The 24,548-nt window shown below is 34.9% G+C and overlaps 2 protein-coding genes across 3 annotated transcripts in view; one reads left to right on the forward strand and one right to left on the reverse strand.

The window, feature by feature from the left end:
- Positions 1–24,548, forward strand: part of LOC143343063 (cilia- and flagella-associated protein 298) — a 132,744-nt gene that overhangs the window by 16,444 nt on the left and 91,752 nt on the right. The window lies entirely within an intron of this gene.
- On the reverse strand, positions 799–23,103 carry Teh4 (tipE homolog 4 phospholipid transfer protein). 2 transcript variants are annotated; one of them, XM_076766749.1, is made up of 8 exons: positions 22,402–23,103; positions 17,546–17,568; positions 17,161–17,456; positions 15,968–16,178; positions 10,764–11,218; positions 6,733–7,030; positions 4,974–5,108; positions 799–4,517 (listed from the first exon to the last, which is right to left on the reverse strand). In XM_076766749.1, the coding sequence occupies exons 3-8, from the start codon at positions 17,301–17,303 to the stop codon at positions 4,374–4,376; spliced, it is 1,386 nt and encodes a 461-aa protein (XP_076622864.1). In that variant the 5' UTR covers positions 17,304–17,456; positions 17,546–17,568; positions 22,402–23,103; the 3' UTR covers positions 799–4,373. The 2 variants fall into 2 exon arrangements, with proteins under 2 accessions (XP_076622864.1, XP_076622865.1); XM_076766750.1 differs by having other exon boundaries at positions 799–4,370; positions 4,460–4,517; positions 17,161–17,568.

Genomic DNA, 24,548 nt, shown 5'->3' on the forward strand with positions numbered 1-24,548 from the left:
TGCAGTTGAATGTATAATTCGTCTCGTAGGTAGCTAGAAAATTCATAATAGAGAAAATCAGTCGTAAAATTTTCAGATGATTATATTAAACATATTATCTATAAAACAATCTTGTAGGCTTATGTGGCGTGATAGGGAACAATTGTTATTTATATCCAGGCTTCAATTTCAGCTAGGAAACGTAATTCAAAGGCGATTATCAATACCTCGCAACGCAATATGTCGTGTACAATTATATTCGCGCAAATAAACTTTCAGATATACGCTGATATAAAGCTGAACGATACTAAAGAGCACGTACCGTTTGACGCATTTACGGTTGTAAATGTGGATTGCTATATAGTATGCAAATTAATCGTTTCATTATTTTTTCAATGTCCGTGTATCGAACAAAATTATTCAAATTGCGTGTGTGTATTTGCACGTATACGATCCACTAGATATGCCATTTTTTCGTAGTTAATCTTTTTTCATTAACGTAAATGTAAAAGAATTTTTCTATGATGATAATTTGAAGAAAGCAAAGTACCAGTTTTCACGAACAGTCGCGTGTAAATTGATACGAAAGTTTGATCGAAGAACTTAGGGACGTAGTTTCCAATTGAATTTATTTTTTGCCAACTCTTACAATATCGTTATTTAGCAATGCATTGGTAGGATATCAACAAATCTGTACTCGTAAAAAAAATATATTCCATCCTTTTCAGAACTTGCAAAAAGATCTGGTACCTATTAAAGTAATTTGTTTCATATACTACATAATTGAATGAACGAAGTGAGCAATTCAATTAAAAGACATTTTGTTAAACAATTATTTTATTATAAACGACACATGTAAATCGGGTTATTTCATACATATACATATACATACACATAGATACATACATACATGGATGCATACATACATATATACATACATACATACATTAATATATTCGGACGATAAACGAGTACAACAGAAGTATACATTTATTCGTATAAGTATAGATTTGTTTAACGTAGATTTATTATACTCCTGATATATGTTACTGAACCCTTTCGCTGTTTAAATCGAATACTTTCAAAAATTAGTTATTTTTTACTTTGTAATATTTATAAATTTGCATAATTTTTTGTTTGGCCCGTTTTGTTATGGCTTATAATAATACAGTGAAAGCCTAATTAAAATTTCTCTCGTTCCATGTAAGTCCCAAGTATTACGCTCGACTGCATCTTATTATAAGAATATTTTTGATTCGTATTATTTTATAGCGAAAGAGTTACGCTATACGAAGACACGAGTGATTATATTTTATCGACTTTTAGCGTAAACGGAAGAAGGCACATAGACCATGATGAAGTTGAATATTTATAACGCTGATGGTTTGGGGGTATTTTACACGCGTTGAAAAGACACTGTTTTTTTTTGTCGTGTATAATACATGGAATTGTCTTTCTTATTCATGGGATAGAGGGTCGGAATAAAAATGTATTTTTTAAATAGAAAATGTACAATATATCGGGAATTAAGTTTCTTATCAATTAATTGCTACATGCTTTAACATTGTTCACGCATAATCAAGAGCCTAAAAGTACAGTTTCACCTATTAGTTAAACTTCGTTCGTAGTCGCAAACAAAAATTTGAATTTTATAATATTCATAATAAAATATTTCTCCCTTTATCTGATTTTTAATTTTTTTGAATTTTATCGTTTCTGGCTAGTTGAAGTTTCTAATTAATGAAAAGTCTGTCGAACAAGTTTCATGTGTCCACTATGGATGATATATAATATCGTTTTAGATGAATGAGCGATTACAAAATATATATGATACAATTTAAATTTTGTGTGTACGCAATCAATAACATCGGTGCCACAAAATTTTTACATCAATCTACAATATACTGTATTCGATTATAGCAACCTGCTTTAATTTTCGTATATTAAATACAGAACGACACAACGATGTATCGTTATTAGCTAAACAACACTCTACACTGTACAAAATTAAAAATTCTACGCCTTCTGCTGGGGGTTACGTAGATCGAAAAATGAAAATCTTTTACGATAAGTATTTAAAAATCTTCAGCTTACTAAACTATTGATATTAAATTATTATCAATTTACAACTAAAATATATTAATTTCGGACTTCGTTCTCGCTAAAATCTAAAACTTTGCTAATTTCAAATTGTGTCATTTTCGCGATATATTACGTAATTTTACACGTAGGCAGTCATTGCGCAGAAAATGGAACGATATTAATAATGGAATTTAGTGTTTAGCATCTACTAATTTTTATACTCTATATTTCGTTTTACAACACCATAGATGCGAAAAATGGCAAATGTACGTTCGTTGATGGTCGAAACTTGAGATCATCCGAAAAGAGATCGGTTTTCGCGTATGTAGGTTTACAGTAACTTCTAGCAACGAGTTTTCTAATCTACTTTGTACATTGAAAGCATCGCGGTAATTTTGTTCGTGCCTTGGACTATCGCGTACACGGAGAAACGATGAATTTTTTACGCTTAACGAGCGATTTTGATGTCGTACGAGTCAGTGTGCCATTTTTGTTCTACTTTCTTCTACTAAGGGAAACATATTTATAGACGTAGACGTTTCTACGCGTAGAATCATCTTTTAATGGTATAAAATTGTACATATCGCGAGTTTATAAAACGGTGCTTCAATCAACTTCATTTGGACTTTTTGATTTGAGTTACGTTCAGGGTTCGATTGTTAAAAATAAGTCTTTGTGGTTATCTTAGATTCAAAAACGTTCTTTCGATCGATGGTGAAAAGGATCTTTGTAAATAGAGACTCGTAGAAAATAATATCGTGTTATAGTAAAAAAATTCTTGTGAGATTCATTTAATGTACGCATTAAAAGTTACTTTATCAATTCATTGTACGAAATAGTCAGGAAATATTCAAGGCATCTGTGATAATGCAAAGAGTAGACAGAATGTATACGAACGTTCAGTTAGATAATTACATAATTACTTTGGCCCCTAATGTGGGTAATTTTGTAAACGTTCTATTTTCGTCGTACTATCCTATGCTTTTCATTGGGAAGACGACCTAAAATCCACTTAAAATTCCATCCTATTTGTTAGTCCATTTTTAACTGGACACTTACCATTTGTTGAAAGCATTTGTGCTAAACCAAACGTTTCTGCTGGTTCCATTTATCGAACAAAGTGATTTCTGCAATGGTCAAGCAATACTCAAAGCAGTAAAATAATAAGTTCGAACACAGTTTTTGTGCGTTCATCCAGAAAGTGCATAAAGATGATATTTTATATATATTCGGTTCCATACACCAACGTGTATATTTCAATCGAATTTCATATCACCGAATGATTTACACAGTTCAATATTTAACAAAAATTTCGTGGAGGATTACATAACGACTAATTAGCAGTCTTAAACAAGCATTTCTTTAAATTATGTTTCGACTTGTGTTTTCAGTAATTTTCAGACTAAAACCAGCTACATTGCCCATAAACATAAGATTAAGATTGTAGTCATAAATAGAAAACAATAATAATATCGAAATAATAGTGAAATAGATTAAAAGATATATAAAAAGCCTAATTTGAACTATTTCTCATATTTCAGTAACAAATGATTTCATTTTCCTCTCACAATTTCTTTCAAATATTTATAATCTTTATTTCACGTTTATAGGTTTTATAATTACGTTTATTCCAAAAGCATACGAGTCGAGATATAAATAAAAAAATCCACCGCCAAAGATTGATAAAAAGGTACACATTCACTGAAAAATCAGTCTTTTCTAGAACGTCTCTTCCAGTTTATCCCTTCGGTATGTAACCAAGTAGCATTTACAAAAATTTACGTAACATTTTTAGTTACATCTTCGTTTACTGTGTTGCAAACGTACAATGATCAATGGAGTCGACAATTGTACACAGAAAGTCGTTAACATCGTAAATATTGCGATACGGCCAAAGTGGTTGCACAGTGAACGTTTCGATTCTTATCTAAAATTCGTAAATGTCATCTTCGATGGTATCTCGGTCAGCCGTGTTGAAACACACGGCCCTGCACTGTTTTCCATAAGCACGAAGACGTTCTTTCATAAGTGCTCGATTAATCTCCATCACTGTCTACGTTCACCTATGTACACTTGACACTTAACGCGATCGCCATTGATTCCACGAAACGTGCCCTCCTTTGGCGCGATGAAAACAACGCGTAAAATCTGCGGGAACGTTCGCTCGAGCATCGATCAAATCCACTGTAATTTTAATCGAGACCGAACGGCGCCCGATGTCCCCGTTAAAACGAGTCCTCAGCCTCGTCGGTGTCGATCAATGGCACCCTCTCGTAGCGGAGCGCGGTGCTCGTCCCAGGCGGCTTAAACTGCTAAAGCGCCATACTTTTGATCTCGTTCTCGTTCATCTGACCCTGAGACGACGAGGGCGTTGCCTCGACCAATCCTTTGTCCTCACCTTCGACCTCCTGCTTGTCGACGCAATAGCGGCACCGCATCTTAGCGTCGTCGCCCACCTACACCAGAGTTGGGCATTAATTTCGTTCGAGTGATCGATCGATCAACGGATCGATTGAAAATTTAGTCGCCGGAAGTAACTCGCGATTAATATTAGTGAATTAATGGAAATAATTGCTCGTGGAAATTGGCGATTGAAGGGATCGTTACAGTGATGATTCTTAAAATGAACACGTGATTCGTAAATTGAACATTTATATCCCTCTCAATTTGGAGGGTCCTCCTTAGAGTCCAGTGAAAGACATTTAAAAGACGATACGGTGTCGAATTTCACCTCCGATGTACGAAAGATTTTACGAATCATTGCTGTATACTCGACACCTGCGCGACAAATCATTTGTAACTTCGTTATTTTTACAAATAATAACGTTCTAATCGTTGTGAGCAATTAACGATTATGCATTTTAATCGTGATCGTTAATCGTCAAGTCGATTGAATTTTGCCCAACACTGACCTGCACCGATCGCGTTATGATGACCAACGTCGTCAGGCTGATGACGAACAGACCCGACGGCACGATTATAGCGATCAGCAATTCCGTTCGCGTCTTGTTGAGATCGAAACGTGCCACCACGAAGAACGAGTTGTTCTGAAACAGAATGAGATTCGAATGCGTGGTCAGAAGACACGGTGAAAAATAAGGGAACGTCCATTTTGGACACGAAGGGTAGCATTCGAGAATTGTCATTTTTGGCACTGGTTGGGAAAAGATTATTTTTATATAACATGCATCCGTATGTGGTAATAATAATGTTAAGTAACGTTTAAAAGAAATCTGCAATTGAATACGAAAATTGCATATCACGCTTTTCTATTTGTCCAAACAACTTTTGAAATCAATTTACCGATTTCTGTAACGACGTTTCGTCGTATCGCTCGTTTGAACTTTCAAGTAATTACTTCGATTTAGCATCAAATCCTTTCGTAATGAAATTTCGTAGAAAAAGATTTTCATCTTTAGAACATTGCAAGGAACAATTGAAATTCTATCCGAACGTTCCTTTCAAATTACTGTTCCAGAACACAATTACTCTGTAGTTCATGTTACGCTAACAATAGAAACGGGCGATGTGCCTTCGAACGATTCGACGGGCGTACAGATAAAGGTGTTGCGTAACTGCTGGCCTATTTTATTTAGCATGTGGTTTAACGAGTAATTCGAGTGAATTTCATGCTATTCGATGCAAACAATGTGTTTTCCATCTCTCGACAGGAAAACTTGTCATCCGGACCGTTGTTCGTTTCCATTAATTGGATCTTCAATTAAATCATTTTGCACCGGCGCGTTACAGCAGCTCCTAACGATTAGTCTTTCAATTTCGTGAAATAACAACGCCGTGAATTACTTTTTCTCTTTTCACTTTACATTACGCGGATCCAGGTAAACTCGACATTACACGGTAAAATTTTCTATGGTCTCGCGAGTGCATGATCGTAGAATTTTCAGTGAAAAGCCATGAAATTGGATGTCAAGCGTATATTTTATTCAACGTGTTTCGTGTTTCATCCTGTTGCAAGAATGTTTCGTGGTAGCATCTGCAAGCATTTTCGTCGCTACTAACCACTGGAGTAATTAGTAATGTAACGTGGGATAAATCGTGCGGATTAAATTGAAACAATACCTCGAAACTGCGTATAATACTGTGTATAGTAAAATATTTTAATTTTTGGAATCCATAATATAAAATAAAATACTTTATTTTGAAAATTTAAAGTATAAAAAGAATACTTTATCTTTGTTTTATAAACACGCGTTTGAAAGAGTCGTTAATTTGAAAATAAATTATGAAAAGACATTATACAATAGTATTTTCAATCTAAATTTAGTTACTTTTGTCTTTACATTTTCAAGCAATGGGTGAAAATTGATCAAAAGTCTAATTTATACATTAATTTAGGACATATGTCGAAAACAGACTTAATGTAGGCACTTCAAAATTCCTTATAGTATAAAAGTATTTTCAAAGAATTAAATTTATTCAATAGTTCGGAACGGTAGCTTTTATATTTCCAAAATAGCCTTACATTAAATTGATAAAAGGTGACACAGAGATGGAACTATAGACAATTCTAAACATAGTTTCAGTAAATAGCTATGCAAAGGAAGCATTTCGAAGTTAGTTGTTGGAATATTAAACTAACCAAAAGTTTGCAAAGACGTGCAAATATTTCATGATGACTGGAGAATGATTGCGTGTCGGGAAATAACCTACCTTGTTGTAGTAGCAGGGATATCTACTCTGCGCCGTCTGATTGTCGCCATCTCGACCATGAGTGGCAAGAAAATCTTTACATTCTCCCTTCAGCGTGTTAACGCAACCTTCAACGTTGATGTAGAGACGAGAATTATTGTAGATCGTGAGCGTTCGTTGGGCCGGTATGTAGGCGTTCGTGGGATCTACAGGATTCTGCAAACTCTTTTCGTATATGGTCAAAAAGGTCGTAAAGTTGATGTATGGTTGTGGCACCGGAATTTCCTTTAACAAGGTGCCGTTTACGCAATCCTCTGTCCTGCGAAACACAAGTCGGAATACGATTTATGAAACAGCCCTTAGAATATCTTTCTGAATGTTCAGACAGTCGAAAACATACAGATCGATAAACCTTGGAAAGACTAGGTTATCAGTTTCAGGATAAAAGGATTCGAAGAAAAATCATTTTTACTACCATTTATCATTTATATACAAAAAGACAACTGTGTACGTCTCATTTTTGACTTTTCATATTTTCCTTTACGAAGTTAATAAATTACACTTGGCAAGTTATTCTGGAAAAGTGTCACAGAATTTAGTTATGTTAAAATATCGTTTAACAGATATACAAATATCTCTTTAGGCTTTTAAAATACTTTTATAAATAAAATTAATATACATATATACAAACGAATGAATTTTGTAAATTTGAAGAGAACCACAAAAGAATGGTCGTATAATTTGCAATCACTAATGTAACTATTAATGTAGTTTTATATTTTCCATTATATTAATAGGAATATTTTGATTGAAATTTTTCTCTTATAGAAAATGAACAAATGTTTTTTACTTATGGGGTATAATATCCTTCAATAAGCCTAAAATTGTAGTTTTCATAATTTCTAACTATCGTCAACGTTAAAAAAGATTTTTTCCTTTTAGACTAACTACTATGTTGAATAATGACTTGGAAGAATCGCGAAGTAGCTTTTACTTATCGAAACATCAACTGGGTCGGTAATCGCGCTCTAATTTAATGGTCAGCAAAGATAATTGCTGTTATCAAGCTCGAAAGATTACTTGGGATATTTTGGTGCGTGGGAAACTTTCGGTCGTTAAGTAAGTTTTTCGTTGTATAGTAAATTTGTTTGTTATTAGTAAACACCTTAGTATATTAATACAATATTATTTTTTTATAAAGCTGTTTTTGTCGATGATCACTTCTAAGTTTAATTTTTCAGTTTTTTTTGTAAAATAAATGTCCTCATTAGGAACTTTGTCTTATCCATAACTACTCTTTTTCATTTTCCACTAAAAGTAACAAATAAATACCTGTATCGAGCAAAACGGCTAAAAATTAGAATTACTAATGTTTGACTCATTATGGAATTCATTCACACTAAATATAAAATTGTGTAAATTCATTGAACAATAAAAGAATAGACAAATTTAAATAAGATACGCTGATAGACATATACTTCTTTGACAACTTTACAAGCTCTCACATTTAATGTCAGGAGTTTATTAAACTGTGAAATATTTTGTTAAAATTAATGGAAAAGTACAAATTTATTCCATTAGGTAGCTGGAAACGGAACATATTTCTCAGAAATTTTTCATACATGTCAATAAGAAATACCAGTTTCTAAATGATCGAAACAGCCATTTATCTTACTTACAGTTGTCCCCCGAGAAACTACTGCAGTATCGGGAAAAAGTCAATATTAATAAAGTTCCTTTATTTCATAAAGTTTTTAGGATCTATCTCAAAATATGATTCTATTTTCCACTTCAGTTTCGTTTGAGTTTCGTTTTTCGTTTTGAAAACAAGTGGCAATTGAAGACAGTGTCTCTCATAAATTTCATATTTCTTTTACTACTTTATCCTTTGAATGATTCTTCTGTTTTCGCAGCAATTCGAATACAGTCTCGGGAACAGGCGTTTTTCGTTGGTTCATAGAAAAACTTTTCGTTATTTCTCTCCGGTGATCGTTTCGCCGGCGGAACAACGAGACGTTCGTGATCGCAAAAAAGTGGGACGAAATATCGAAATAAAAGAAATGTTTGGCGAACACACGAGCCAGAAAAACGTGGCTCTCGGCTGGTGAATCGGGCAAAGTCGCAGGATCAATGGTTGCCATGGAAATACCCTTATCGGTGTCTTCTAGTCTCTAAAAATGCGACTATAAGGAAATGTCACACGTTCCCCGATAAGGCGTAATTGACACCGTGTACAACCCGCAAGAATGCAATTACAAATTCAGAACACGCGAATGAATTTTGTTTTCATGAACGTCATCAGCCTAACTATTATTTGCATCCTACTACGATCAAGGTTGCATTAACATCTCCGAGCTGCGTCTCCTATTTCTACCGTGACATTAATTTATTATTAATTTTATAGATCACTGGTTAATTAAAATATTTTAGTCGAGAAAATAATTGTTATCCTATAACTTTTCCTTTACTTTGATTGTGACTATTGGGATCCCGGATTTCTTGTAAAAAGTAGGGAATTTTTAAAAAATATTGAAACCCGTTAGTTATTGATCGATGACGAAATATTAAGTTCAAATTATATACTAAAATACCTATTTTTAATGGTTCTGTTACCCTATTAAAAATGCTTTTTTAAAATCATTAGAATCTTAGAACTTCAAACGTATTTAGCATTATCGTTATCGCGTCGAGAATCGATTCCAGTATTTCACGCGTATTATTCCCTCAAAATTATTCGTGGAGACGACCGCGGTCCCCATCGATGGAAATTGGTCCATGAACGGGATTGTAGACAAACTAAATTCTGATTAAAGCCCGGGGAATACGATTACTACGTAATTCATCGTGGTTGCTTGTCCCGCTATCGAAGATTCGAAGAAGGTTTCGTGTTAGTTTCAGAGATAACGGGATCGAGAGTCAATTTCAAGAACGGTGAATCGCTTTTACGCGAGATTGCACGATCGACGCGAGGATTCTTAGTGGTTTCGAGACGAGTCCATTGTGTACCGTCGCTTCTTATACCGTAGCTCGGTTTTCGACGAAAACTGCGAATCGTTGGAATTGAAAGGGAGAAAATACGAGGGTGAAATGGGGAATATTTTGCCCCTATAGCTTCGGAGATGTTGACCCTCGGTGCGACCGAGTGCATCGAACTCTTGGTCGCTTTTCCTCTCGTGCTCACTGACACTGAACACATCCAACCAAATAATACGGATAATCGCAGAACTGTTTGCTACCTGACGTCTTAATTACGTAACCACACATTGAGTCTACTCGAACGTGGAACTCCCTCCTAATGGATTTGTGATCTCTACTGTTGCAAAGGATTGACGTCGTTAGTCGGTATTGACCGAACCATCAGGATGGTATTACGCAACCGTTGAGTTTATCATAATTTGACCTCAAGCTCTGCGTTCATTTAGACCGTTCGATCATTGTGCTGAAAATGTCTTTAATTTGGTTATAACTTTTTAATAATGAGTTTACTCAGTGCTTTTTTCATGATTGTAGCTTTGAGTGTAATCACTGAAACTATTGCAAGAAGTATTAATTTTGCATTTATTCTTAAATATAAAAAAAAAGCATTACTCGTAAATTGTGTCATAGCATTACGTTTAACATAATTTTATGCTTCATCAACTCGAAATTAATGATTGTTTTTAAATAAAAAAAAAAGCTGTGTGTTATAGAATTTGTAGATTCTGTATAGGCAGTATATTCGAACGTATAGGTACCCTCATAGTAGATTCACTATAGTGATTTCAGCTATCGCGGAGTATTGATGTCGTTAGCGAGTATTGACTGAATTATCAAGATGCTGTTATGCAACAGTGATAGTTTACTATTATTTGATCTCAAACTCTGCGTTCTAGTTATGTCGAACTTATTTTAATTCAAATTAGAAGTTTATGCATTAATAACGCTCATTGCAAATATTTTATTTAATATACTTATAACAAATACTGAGTTGTTCAAATAATTATTATCTTTGATTAAAGCGATGTAAAAATGGTGCATCGGAAAATATGTTACCTCTGTTAATTAATATTTACCTCACGGTGTTTCTCTCCTTGCTAACAGCTATGCAGCTGGCTATGATGCTCCCGTTCTTGTTGTCCCAGACTTTCACAGGCTCGGTCAGCCTGGTTCCAGGCAAATTCCCGTTAGCTGTGTTCAGGGCAACGGCGCGTTCGCATTTCGCGGTAATGATATTGTCGTCTTGCATGAGGTACACGTTCACGTCGGACGTGCTGATCTTCGGGCAATAACGATCGCAGCTGAACGGGTATTTGATTTTCGTGCATCTGGAACTCTGGCAGCTGAAATTGCCGTTGAGCTTCATGTTGTCCTTTTCGCTGTCGACGACTATGCCGTCGGCCTTGTAGTGGCACAACATCAGCTCGCTTGTGTTCGAGCAGTGGCCGAGATTGCAGTTGAAAACTCCGGAGAGTACGCTGCATTCGCTGCCATTGTTGCAGTTGTACTTTTTCAGGGAAGCCATGTTCGCCTGAAACGAGCAGTCGATTTCGAACGATTGAAAAAATAAAGAAGACAACATTAATAGTTAAAATTCTATTGTGTCGTTTGTCTATCCACCAAATGTCTTTGCTAGTAAAATTTTGGTGAATCGATGGGCTGATGAGATTTTATACATAGCAATTTAATAATTTTCTATTTACTTCTGTAGGGTATTTCGCTTTCTTTTTTTTAAGTAGAAAATGTCAAACATATGTCAGACATAGGATATAGATTTCACATTAGTTTCTTGAAAATTATAAAAATTATAAAAATTATATTTCGTGCTTTTAAATTCATTGTTCTGATAATTAATTAAAAGAATGATTTTGAAAATTATAGACGTAGAGAGTGCTTAGGAAAGCTTCTCTCCGAGTGCTTTGTACGACTAGTTTTTACATTAAAATTCATAAGTTATAAACAATTTCAGGTTTATAAACGTTCGTGCAAATAAATGGATAATAGTATAATTTTTAACTTAATCTACTTTGTATATTTATGCCGTCCTGGAAAAGTTTAGGGATGATTCAGCTAGATATTAACCCCGAAGGTATCAGTCACGCAACATCTAGTCTTCATTTTTGGAAGCAATCCCCCGAGTGTAATCTAGATTCTGCTGCCTAACGCACTTTTTCTCACGATAGAAACTCAGGATGATTGATGATTATTTGTAGGTTTGTTTTATTGGTTCCTGGCCACGTACTGATCACTATAATAAAAAATTTACCAATAGATAACACAGATTCTGCTGCGAGGGAGAGCTAATGTGAAGTATAAACAACTATAGGCATTAAAATTCAGACAATTTTGCATTTTCTAAAACCAGAAATCTTGTTTGAAGAGAAATCAGTATCTCTCATTTAGATATTTTTACAACTTCAGACGTTCGTCTTTTTACTCGTTGAATGACCCTGTGAATCGAAATACGTTGAATTGTATTGATCCAGAATGGAGTTCACCTACCTCGAATAAATATTGCCAAACACTATCTAATTACAGACATCGTGCGCCAGAAATCTTTAACTTTTATTGATTCGAGAATCAGAATTCCTATCCATACTTTCAACTATTCCATTCGAAGCTCTAAATTCGATTCCTAAACACGATGCGCAGCACTAAAAGTTGATCGATAAAAGGCGCGGTGGATGAATAGGACACGAGCCATTAGAAAGTAATTCAAGACGTTGAACTAGATCGCGAGGGTTACGGTAGCAGGTAACAAGGTTACCGCATCAAAGTAACGTACGACAGGGTATGTTCATTACATTAGCTAAACTCTGCGATATCATTTATGGCTTTATATGCGCGGGAACTTGGTTTTTGTTCGAGAAATTTCCGTCAGACCGTTGCACGACATGTCCGACGCGTAAATAATCGAGAACGCTAAGTAATTGCGCCTCGCGGTAGAACGCTGATCAACGCCGTCTCTCGGTTGAGTTACCCTTTCGAAACTATTCGTTCTTTCCTTTTCTCGCCTCCCCAATGTATCAGATTGGTCGTTTCAGAAAGCACTTTGCGCGAAAGGTACTCGATCCGCGAACAATAGCTTTTTTTACCGACTCTTCTACTCCCGATTACATTAGCCAGAATTCTGTCCGCAAAAACATCGTGGTAAAACGAATTAAAGTTAACGTCGTTAATCCTAGAACACCACACTTTATTTTTAGATACAATAAAGCATCTATTAACCAGGGTTTGATTATCCAGAGTATCCACATTCTACAAAAAATATTGGCCAGCTATTTCTTCAATTCATATCAATGAATCCGTTGCCTCAACAACGATAGCAGTAATAATAACTTGTTAATTGCTGAATCCACATCTTTCAGCTTTACTTTTGTTCTACTGGTTTCGTTAGTATATCGGCTGGTGTTTCGTTCGTAGAACAATATCTATAATCCACAATATTTTTGATCTTTTAAATCCCTTATGAAGTGAAATCTCACTCGTTTTCTTCAAATCATGATTTAAGTAATATTCATTTTCCAAATTTTGTAACAAATAATTCGACCGATAATTAGATAAATTACTAGTTTTGCTATCGAGTGGCTTTTAGTTTTATTACTTTCCCGGAATGGTCAATATCTTAAGCGCGACGAAGTAATGGAAATCTCTTCGTGAAGCAACGTTTGACGTACCACTTGTCCCACGGCTAATTAAAAACGCAGTCGCCGCTTTCGAACCGTACGGTTGATCGACTCTTTTGTCACGAGAAATACGGGAACTCCGGAGAATAGTGTTTTAGCGCGACCGTTGACGCAGCCCTATGAATTACTTCTCACGGAAGACGCAATACGCCCGATTGGAGCGAACAATAAGGGTGAAGTGGATGCTACGTGGAGATCGACTTTGCAGTTGACACGGGGAAATAAAATTCTGAGAGGCAAAGCTGCGATAATGGCGGTCTGCGTGGGTATCTGTAATAGCTGATGTTCGAGCTCTTGTCGCGAGTAATTTGATCGCATGGGGTATTGTACGTTCGCGGGAGAGCGAAAAATAAATGTCGGTTCGAATTTAATACGAGAGATAGCCATATACTGTACAGCGAACCAGAATTAATTCGTATCAGAAACGATTGATCGATTTCATTACTAATTGCATTGGCAATTATTTCTTCTATTTTGTTATATGCTACGATCATTGTTTTCGCATTTGTGTTTTGTTCAATCAGTTACAATGGTAAATATTTACGAAACAAGTATTTCTAATATAATTATCGTTTTGTTCATTTATACGGACATTATTGGGTACTCCATTTTCTGTTTCTACTTCGTATTATATTATTTTCTCCCTCTAATACAATCACCATCACTGCAAAATGAGTTCTGTCGATATACTGCTAATTACACATATTTGTGAACAAATAGAAATAATGATAAAATACTATCGATATAAATGGATCTTAAATGTAAATATAGAGGGTGTTCGACCACCCCTGGGAGAAACTTTAATAGGAGATTCTAGAGGCCAATATAAGACGAAAATCAAGAATACCAATTTGTTGATTGAGGCTTCGTTAAAAAGTTATTAACGTTTAAAGTTATTAAAGTTTTCATTTTTAATAAATTTGTTTAACGCTGCACAGAAAAGTTGTTTAATACTTTTTTGTAGGTATCCATGAGCTCTACTTCCAGACTAAATTTCAATGAGATCCATTGACTGTTGTAGGAGTTATGGGCGTTTGAAAATTGGACCATTATTATGGGGTTTTTCTCACTTTACGGGGTCAAGGTATAAGTTTTCGAATATTCTTGGAATTTCTGCATATTCTCCACTAAAATACGCGTTGTTTGCCTTTTTGAACATGAAAATCCTCCAATCCGTTCAGGAGTTATGATGTTTTAAACATACGCATGAAATTTCAGTGAAACATATCAATGTATGGTCAGACATTACATTTTCGGTAAGGAATTTTTTTCTCGAATGTGCGTAGGAATTCGGGGGTATGTCTATTGACCAAAAATGATTGTAATTGACCCTCACAACCAAAAATAATTTTTTCGTGAATGATTTGAAATATTTTAATTTAACTTTTTAATACGTTTTTAACGAAGTCTCAATCAAAAAATTGATATTTTTGATTTTCGTCTTATTTTGGCATCTAGAAATTCTAGATTATCGAAATCACAAATAACGAAAGAGTGTAAAATGAGAAAAGAAATTATTTTGCCATCATATTAGATATTGTTACAACCAACGAATTCGAGACACATAGCTTCGATTTCAAGGAAAATGATGGAAAATTGTTGTCGACGGCGAAATTCATTCCGCCTTTAACAAGTGTTTTGTGATCCGTAAACCTTATTTTTCCGCACGCTCCTGCGGGAAGCATAGTTTTAAAGTTTTTCCGATCAATTTAGTCGGTGTTGCATCCACTGCGGGAGTAAATATCACAGGGTCTTCTGGATACCTATTTGTTTGCCTAGGGTGCTACAGTTCCGACAGAAGTTTGAAAAATATCGTTTAACAACGAACATAAGGGGAAAACCTATAAAATAGGTATGAAAAATTCAAAAATCGTAACATATTAAAGGAAATTTATATGCTCCTAAAGTTTTAAAATAAATGGACTGTGAAAGAAGCGTAAACAACACACAGAGTGGCCCCCATAAAATATTACAAAAAGTTACAAAATATAAGACATTTTTTTTTAATTTTAAAGTGAGTATTCAAGAATTTTGGGGGATGTTATTATTAATTTCTTTTAATGAAATACTACTTACATGTTTGCAAGTTTGATTGGAAAGGAGTTTCTATCGTACTGGATACAAAATATGTCTGACCACAGAGAATTTCTTTCGCTGGCGCTCTGCCATTCTCTTATTACGTATTATTTCATTCGCGTTTATTACTCATGCGTGTCAAACATACTTCGACTTTTCTCGTTATATTTGTCGACGTATATTGCTTTGCAAATTATATAAGATACTTAAAGTTACATTAATAAAAATTATATAAGATTGATAAATGTTTCTAGAAGGTTTACAAATCGTTATAAATTCCTTTTATTTACATTTCTAGAGAATGTTCAAGTTACTGTTTTATAAGAGTTTCAGTAGTCCGATAAGTTTGAGAAAAATTCACTTTGTTGTTATGTATTCGTTTTTGAAAATTTGTTGTAAGAAATTTAATAGTGCATTTTCTTCAGAAGGGATAAATGAATTCGTGCATTTTGCTAAATCTTTAGAGAATTAAATTAATTTCGCTAAGTTTAGATTTGAAACTTGATGCTAATGCATACCTGTGGGCAAGCTATACTGTTAAATTTCGTACAGTTCTCGAAAATGATGTCCGTGCCATTCCTCCTTACGGTTGCGTGAATCTGAGGGCAAAATCCGGTGGTTCTTGTTAAGCACCATTCCCCGCAACTCGCCCAGCCACAATTATTAGCTAAGGTGGTATTAATGGTTTGGCACATGACTGGATCTGGATCGATCCCCGCGTGAAAGGCTCTGGAATTAATTGCATCGACTTCATTAATATTTCCCCCAAGGCACTTTGGATATCGCATGACGGAACACGATATTCCGTGCACTCAGTGGAATGAATTTTTCGACGATAAATCTTGACTCGTGACGTTAATTAAATTATTAAACAAATATCATTTTTAATATTGCAAAAATCGGAAAGAAAGACTAATTAGAAGTATGAGTATATATTCTTAACGAATACGTAAATTTGAATGAAAGTAGAATTTTCCTAGATTATTCAAGATTTTTCGATTTTTACGAAAAATTCCTCTTAATGGGATTTCTTTGTATCTCGAGGCGAAAAAGGGAAAATGTTTGGGATTTTATTTGATAAAGTCCGCTAAATATCAAACTGAAACCTGCTTTGCTAATTAACACACTTGCGAATATATTATGTAAATTATTTCGTGAATTTTCCTGTAATAATTAACGAGTTATACATCGAAAATATCATCGTATTCGATGAATACGATTTCCACTCATCCGCTAAACGGAAATGTAAAAAAACAAATTCATTATTATTCAACATGAGGCATTCATAAGAATTGCATAAAATTAATAAAATTGCAGTACAATTTATTTTTCGTGCGTATAAACGCAATTTAAAAAAATGTTATTTTTCACCTATATAGTAGCGCTTAAAAATGTACACTTTGTAAAATAAGAAAACTTTAATCGAAAGGAAACTTACGACAATTGAAAGTAGTGTTATTTGAACGTTATATATTGATTACATTTATGAATGATGTCTCTTATTTTTAAAGGATTATTCTATATGTATTTTAGAAAACGTAAAAAAGAGGAATCAATTTTTTTTACCCGAGACACGAGGAAATCCCCTTAAGTTAGGTAGAGTCAAGGTCGAACAACGTGTTATAGATCTCCGAGGAAATTAAGGCCGGACGAGTCGTAACTTCATTACGATCGACCTTGGTCAATTAATCGATGCAGCCTTGTCATTTACCTGTGGGACGGCATGTAGATTGCCACACTCAGATAAACCAGCGCGACGCAGCTGATGACAATTGTGAACTGACAGAAACAGATACTGCCGCATATCCTGCGATCCTGTTCCGGTATCAGGCGACGTTTATGCTTCCGGCCCATCGCGAGTATCCAATCAGATCACGTGTTTCCCTTCTTCCCCTTTCAGCGTCCTTCAACGGTGATCTCTGTACGGATTAATCCGCGTGATTTTTCATGAAGTATAGATTCACTTCAAGCTCGCCGACATTTCAAACTACGTGGCCCTGACTGTTCCTGCACAGAACTTCTAGTTATCATCGATACGTCCTTTATGGGGTTGGTAGGTGCACGCTGTACACGATAGAATAGCCCTCTTCACTTACGAAGCGAAATACAATTTTCTGGTCTGGAAACAAATTGCAATCGATCGATTTAATTTTCTTTTTGCTAATAGTTTTGTGGTCGGAATAATTTGATTGGACTGTGAGAAAGATTTTTTCTTGAATTTATTTGCTATCCAAATGATAATAAACGCAGTCTAAACGAGCATATTTTATTGTAAGTAATTGTCTCAGGCCCTAGTTTGGTCTTCTTCGATATGCAGAAAGTAATTGTTTGTATTTTGCAAAAACATGTAATTCAATTGTGCAAAACAAACGGAAGAAATTGGTATGAAAATGTGGACATTTAGTATCAATTAAAAAATTTTAAATATAAGTAAGAACTGAAAAAATATAGGTGTAATTGTTTACTTAAGATGGTTAGCAAGTAGATACATTGTGGTAAATTCGATGTGATTGAAACCTCTAGACGCAATACTATTTATTTCTTCTTATAGATTTCTTTAACCGTCCAGGAAAATTCGATTGACCGACTGGTTCGAGCTCAAGAGAATCATAGACGCGAGCCTGTTGCATTCATTTTTAAATTAAGCGACGAAACTTGTTGCTCGCTCGAATCGATTTGTTTTCTACGCGCGAAAGAAGCGAGGCTTCGAAAGATACAATTTAATTCGTAGACTGACACGCGTACGCGTTTGTTTCGTTGTGAATTTTTTTTTGAGATTGTTGCCGCGCCGCTGAATTTCATAAGTCCGAGGACGCTTTACAACAGGTGTTTTGGTCGCTCGCCCACGCAAATAAATTTCTCACGGACGAACCTTTACGTTTCATCGATTCGACGGCTCCACGCGCCACGAAAATTCCATCTAACGACGTCAGCGATCGCGCAGAAAATTATTTCCTTTCCATTATGAATTATGTTTTCGGTCTACCGATCGATTTTGTATCGCGAATTCATGACATGGTACTCGAAATAAAAAGTGTTTACCCGCGATAAAGTTGATATCGTCTTCACTATAAAAGGTCGTGCGAAGCATTGATTTTTCAGTTATACGTACAAGTTTTACATAAGGTCCGAAGCCTGACACGCGATAGAGATCTAATTCGGATGCAGGGTCATTTTGGCACAAATTTTCAGTTTAAGGGTTGTGACTTTTTAATGATTTGTATGAAATTTCAAGGAAATTTTTTTTCTCAAAAATGCGTAGCATTTCGAGAGTATCTGTTTCCGTCAAAAATGCTTCTAATTAACTCCTGCAATCAAAGATAATTTTTCTAAAACGATTTGAAATTTTTTTTTCGCCGAAAAATTTAGACATCTACTCCCTATCGATTTTTCTGAAAAATTCGTCATTAGCATTTAACAAATTTATATAACGTTCTACAATAATTATGTTTAATATTTTTTTGTAGATTTCCAGTAGTTCTATTAACTAAAAAAGTTTCAACGAATTACATTCACTATTTTAGGAATTATGGTCGTTTGAAAATTATTTTCCAGTTACATAAAATTTTCCATAAGAAAGCTAAAACTCGATTCAGATCCAACTCGGACACAAAGAAACGGCTGTTTTTTTTATTCGAACAATTCTCTTTATAGTTCTAACACAACGTTGACGATCGGTTTTTTTATAACACAGTGAACACTTATGATAGGGCACATTTTATTGCCAATACTCAGTAAAACGTTTTATTACGTTGAAACTTCATAAATATATGGATAACTTGGGGAATGTTTGGAAGAATATATCAGCTAACGTTACTATCAGAATTTGCTTCGAAGGGAATTTTTCCCAGAAATCTACCATCGAAGAGGAAAAGTTCATGGTGTCGAGTAACCCCTCGCAGATGTACAGACTTAGATGTAGAAGTGGGTAACCTTCTCTTTCTCTCCCTCTCTCTTCTGAACATCTGCTAGCTCGTTTCACGTACAGTCCTTCGTCTAAAACTCGTAACGCGTGACCCTCGACTTTTCTGAAGATCTGAGTCATCGTTCCTATGAATCTTAAACTCGGTAAAGGCCAAGCAATCTTGGAAATTATTGATTCAATCCTACGAAATGGACAGCATTGGCGTGTCATTTGGTCGATTAAATGTGGGAAATATGATGTTGTAGTATACAGAGTGTTTAAAAAGTAAAGTTCAAGATTCGAATGGCTTAGTATAGATAGCTTAAAACAATGCTCGAATTTTTCAATGTTTTGGATTTTTTTAATAGAAGTGCAAGAAAATTAAGTTGTCTTATATTTGTTTAATGGAAACACTTATAAAACTGTAGTTTATTAATTGTCCATAAATGTGCACAGAATTACGAAAACGAATAGAAAGTACATATCGAACAATACAAGATTAGGAAGGACTACTTGAAAATGTGCGTCGATCAATGACTCGTAGTGTGAGCTTTACATTATAACAAAGGGTTTGGATAGGAGAAATTCTTCGATAGTTTGGAGAGTTGAATTAGTTAAACCGGAACGAGAGATCATGACTCGAATCGTGATCCAGGAATTCGATCGGCCGCCTCGTTCATTCTTGGTGACAAAGCAGACGGCTAGTACTGCCATTCATTGATTGACAATGAATATGGCATTTCATTTAAATCAGTTGATACTTCAAACCGAAAATTGAAAGTACTTTATACATGTTTTTTCAAGGAAGGAATAATTGGATAGGAATTCAAATTAGTAAATGTATATAAAATTGGTGAACAAATTATTAACTTAAACTAGTTTATATATCGAGCAAATGTTCATGAAGCTAATATCTCAAATATTCTGTTTTCTGATTTCCTCTCTTTTTTAGCATAGTCAAAAAAAGAAACAAAAAATGAAAATATTCAATATCTTTGGCTGATAGAGGTTCACTCTTTAGATACGTAGTTTTCTATAACATACTCTAATTTCAAGTTTATCGACAAAGTAACTTTTAAAATATTGTGTACATGTTTGGCAAAGATTCCAAATCTGAACAATCGCATATTTCTTGTGATTATCAATAGTCACTGATTACCCTAGACACCTTCTACATCGACAGTTTCAGTCTATTTTTCCTGTCCACCTCCCTACGTTTGCCCTGTCTCCATTTTTTTTACTGTCCATGCTATCTACGTGTCAGCCGTAATGCACTTATGGCAATTACCGGGTTTTAACTTCATTAGGAGCAGCGCTAGTGTAAACAGGCGTACTCCATCGGATGACGTGCAATTAGATACTCGTAATCCCATTACCGCGCAAGGGACGATCACTTAACGGCCATTCGAGAATAATACCTATCGATTCGGGGAAACTTTCTCGCTTTACTAAACGTTAGGAGGTTTCTTAAACGCAATTGCGATGCATCGGTGGAAAACTCAGATTTGAAAAGACTTTCAAGTCGTAGAATTTATCGATTTTAGCATGAGAATATCGTGTCCTTAGTAATCTGCGACGTAGTAAATATGGTAATATGGAGTAGTACTACACAATTCAATAATTATAGGGTGCAAACACCAAAAGGACTAAGTAGATCATTAGACAAATTGAACTTCTTTCGTAATTAAGTGCTACATTATCAGGAACCATAGAGAAAAGCAATTTGTCAGCAATTAAACATAGAATGCTTAACATTGTAGTATTTCAGAAACATGTAGTACTGATCAATAGAAAAAAAAAATGTCCTAATAAATATGAGTCAAAGTTCTCATTAGTTTTTAAATTATAAAACTTTTTTACGAGTGTATACTTATCATTTTTTATATTTGTCGACAGCAAAACTTATTTAAAGAATGAATAATTTAAAGGACAATTTTAGAATTAATAACTGTATACGGTTACGGATTCTGTGATGCTAAAATGGCAAAGTATATTTTTCTATTACTCTTACTGTATGACCTAATGACTTACTTGATAAATTAGAGATAGACACGCAGTTGTTTTTTATGTTGTTAAAAGGTCGTAGATCAAAACGCACCACTGTACGTTTATTCAATGTTAATTCTGAATTATAGATTACAAATGTGTTGTTTGAAAAAGATTCACAATATAGATCGAAATGTTCTGAGAAGAAAATATACGTGTTTATATAATTTTTATTTACGCTTTATTAAATAAGATATTTTTTTCTTTGATGCTTAGTTCCTTTGGTACTTTCACTCTTCAATCTTGCTTGTACACAGATTATTTCGTTCCTAAGAATTTGAAATAAAGTGTTTCATACGAAAGTATTCATCATTCTTTTAAATATAAAAGGAAGCTGGAGGAGTAGCACAATTAAAAAAGTTACGTACAAACGTTCATAACACATGAACAAAATTAAGCTTCATTTACAACTTTTAAAGCAATGGCGTATTTGTTTCAATTTTTTCACCTATATTGGATACTCCTTTTAGGAATTTTTCGAAATAAGATTTTAATTGATATTAAATCAGGCTTTTAATGTAGGCTAAAAAGTAAAAATAATACGTATGACAATGTTACAGAAACCGTGGAAGAAGGTATTACAGATATTTCTAAATTTTTGAGCAAAAGGAATGTAACAAGTTGAGTTGAAATAATCTTCAATTTTTAGGAAGATAAGAAAGTAGAATAAAAATGATGGGTATTCTTATTTTCTTCATTTCTTTCTATTACGAGAAATCGTTTCGTCTTAAAGTAACCTATTCCATTCGCTGCTTTCCGATAAACACGATAAACAAGCGACGACTATCGATAGATCGATTGATAAACTACGGACAGGTGTATTCGAGGTCGGCGAGAAATAGGAAAAGTTGCACAGGTGATTCGGAGGAGAGTAAATTTCAGTTTAGCCGGTCTCGAATCTTAGAAACTTTTATGTACCGGTGGTATTGTCCTCTAGGGAACGCTACGCAAACACTTACAAGTAACACGAAACGTGTTCGAGATACGATCGACGTATTTTACCTTCAGGAATACCGCGACGGCTCCTCTAAATGTCTCCGCTATCTTCTATCGTGGACGATTGCCGCTTAAATATCACTTTTTATTTCAAGAAGTAAAACTTCGCGACATCTAGAAGACACATCAACGCTGCATCGTAGATCTTATCTCGATGATTCGAAATACCATCAATTAAAACAAAGGAAAAATTGTCACCTAAATTAGAAACTTGAGATTCTAAGAATATTTGACGCGGTAATTTATTCAGTATCCATCAAAAATATTCAATTGACTCTATGGTATCTTTAAACAGTCATTTTTCATAAAATTTCACATCGATCACTGTTTTCAAACTCTCGTGCCACACGCTCGCGATATATATCGATAGATCTCGAGTTTCGTACTGCTCGACATAATAAAAAACGATCAGTAGAGGTGCACTATGCTCGCGTTTTCATTTCCATCCATGTTTCTTCGTGTCATATCTTCCCGTGGTACTTCGACATCGAGGAGAACGAGAACTCCTCGGCCCTACGGTCTGGAACGACCGCGAAGCACTCACGCAATCCCGACGACTGTTTGAAAACAGGGCTGGCCGTCGAGCGTATGGCTCGCAAGCTCCCCCATGTCAAGCTTGCGCCCTAGTGTTCATGGGGAGCTGCCGACCGAGTCGGTGAATTCTATGTAGAAACCACCCGGTAGAAACCACTCGCGGTGCTCGAACGTTTCCCACGATCTGCCCACGACTATTTGCTCGTCAGCGAGTACGACTTCACGCTAGAAAGCTGATTAATCGACGACGGACGTCATCGGGCAACTTTGCTTCTTCCGCGCAAAATTACATTTGCTGTGATTCCACGAAGTTGTTACAACACAGCGCAAGAGAAGGACACACACCATTCGCGGAATATTGTACAGCTTCCCCTTACAAGGATACGGATTGCCAAGTCCGATGCTTGCCATTTAATAGGCTTTCGCGAACGATTCTTAAAATGCTAAATCTACAAATACAGTTTGTGGAGGAAGTGATCGGTAAATCTTTTAAACTATTATAGTAATACAGGGAACTTAGTCAACAAATCTTATACCTACGTTGTACGAAGCGAAAATTAATTGAAACATTCATATATTCGATGTTTCATATTTGAGATATGGCTTAGAACAGTTGTGTATCTATCAAAGTACCAGTCAACGCGAATATACGCGATTAATTCAGAATGATGTCCACTTTAGCTTTAATGATGGCAATTAATTGCTTTGGTTTCGATGCAACCAAGTTTCACATGTCATCTCATATTTCAATATTTCCTAGAGGTATTCTGTCGCATGAAGTATCATGATTTTAGAAACTAGGAAAGAAGATACAAACAATTCATAGTCAATCTTTTAAGAGCATAATTTGTTTAGTATACCTTTGCAATACTGTTCTTAGGAACATTCATAATTTATTTCTTAATCGTTTATTCGGAAGAGAATATTTCTCCTCAATTGTATACTTCTTCACGTAGGATTCAAGCAGATTTTGAAAAGAAGAGTTATTGCTTGGAAGATGAAAAATGTTCAGGATGATCGTTTACTATCTAGATGATGGATGACAATATTATTCGTGCCTCGGTATATTCAAATCGTAATATTCAGGTATATGAAATTTCTAGTGTGTTTAATATTCGAAAGTTTAAGAAATTGCAGAGCAAAATCGGTTATTTTTTAATTAGAATAATATAGAGTTATTTTTTAAAAGAATTGTGATCACAGACGAGTAGTAGATGTTGTAGTAGTAGAGAATCCTGAAAGAAACGCTCGAAGGGTAGCAAAAGCAGGGGTACACCTACATAAACTCTTGCTGTTTGGTTGGTGGGATTCTCAAGATGTTATTTATTACCAACTCCTACAATCTAATGAAAACGTCAATTCCAAAAGATATTGCACACGATTGTAAGGGTCGGAATTTAAATCGAAAAGGATTCGTTATCCATCATAACGCTTAATCACATGTTTGGGGGAAAAATGTAAAAATAGCTATACGATTCTGATTGGAGACTTTTGTGTAATTAATACCTTATTCCCCGGATATTGTCCCATCAGATTACTATTTATTCAACTCGTTGCGACATTAATGGTCAACAAAAATTTTCAAAGTAAAGAAATCGTCTTGCAACTCGTGAAACTAT

This window comes from Colletes latitarsis, chromosome 6 (genome assembly GCF_051014445.1).
Source record: "Colletes latitarsis isolate SP2378_abdomen chromosome 6, iyColLati1, whole genome shotgun sequence".
Lineage (NCBI taxonomy): Eukaryota > Metazoa > Arthropoda > Insecta > Hymenoptera > Colletidae > Colletes > Colletes latitarsis.

Excerpts from the sequence above, each read along its gene's own strand:
- Teh4 (XM_076766749.1), bottom strand. The coding sequence starts at position 17,303 with ATGGGCCGGAAGCATAAACGTCGCCTGATACCGGAACAGGATCGCAGG. Across the intron at positions 7,031-10,763 it reads AAGGAGAGAAACACCGTGAG|GACAGAGGATTGCGTAAACG; the intron begins GTAAATATTAAT and ends TGTGTTTCGCAG. Across the intron at positions 4,518-4,973 it reads TCATAACGCGATCGGTGCAG|GTGGGCGACGACGCTAAGAT; the intron begins GTCAGTGTTGGG and ends ACTCTGGTGTAG.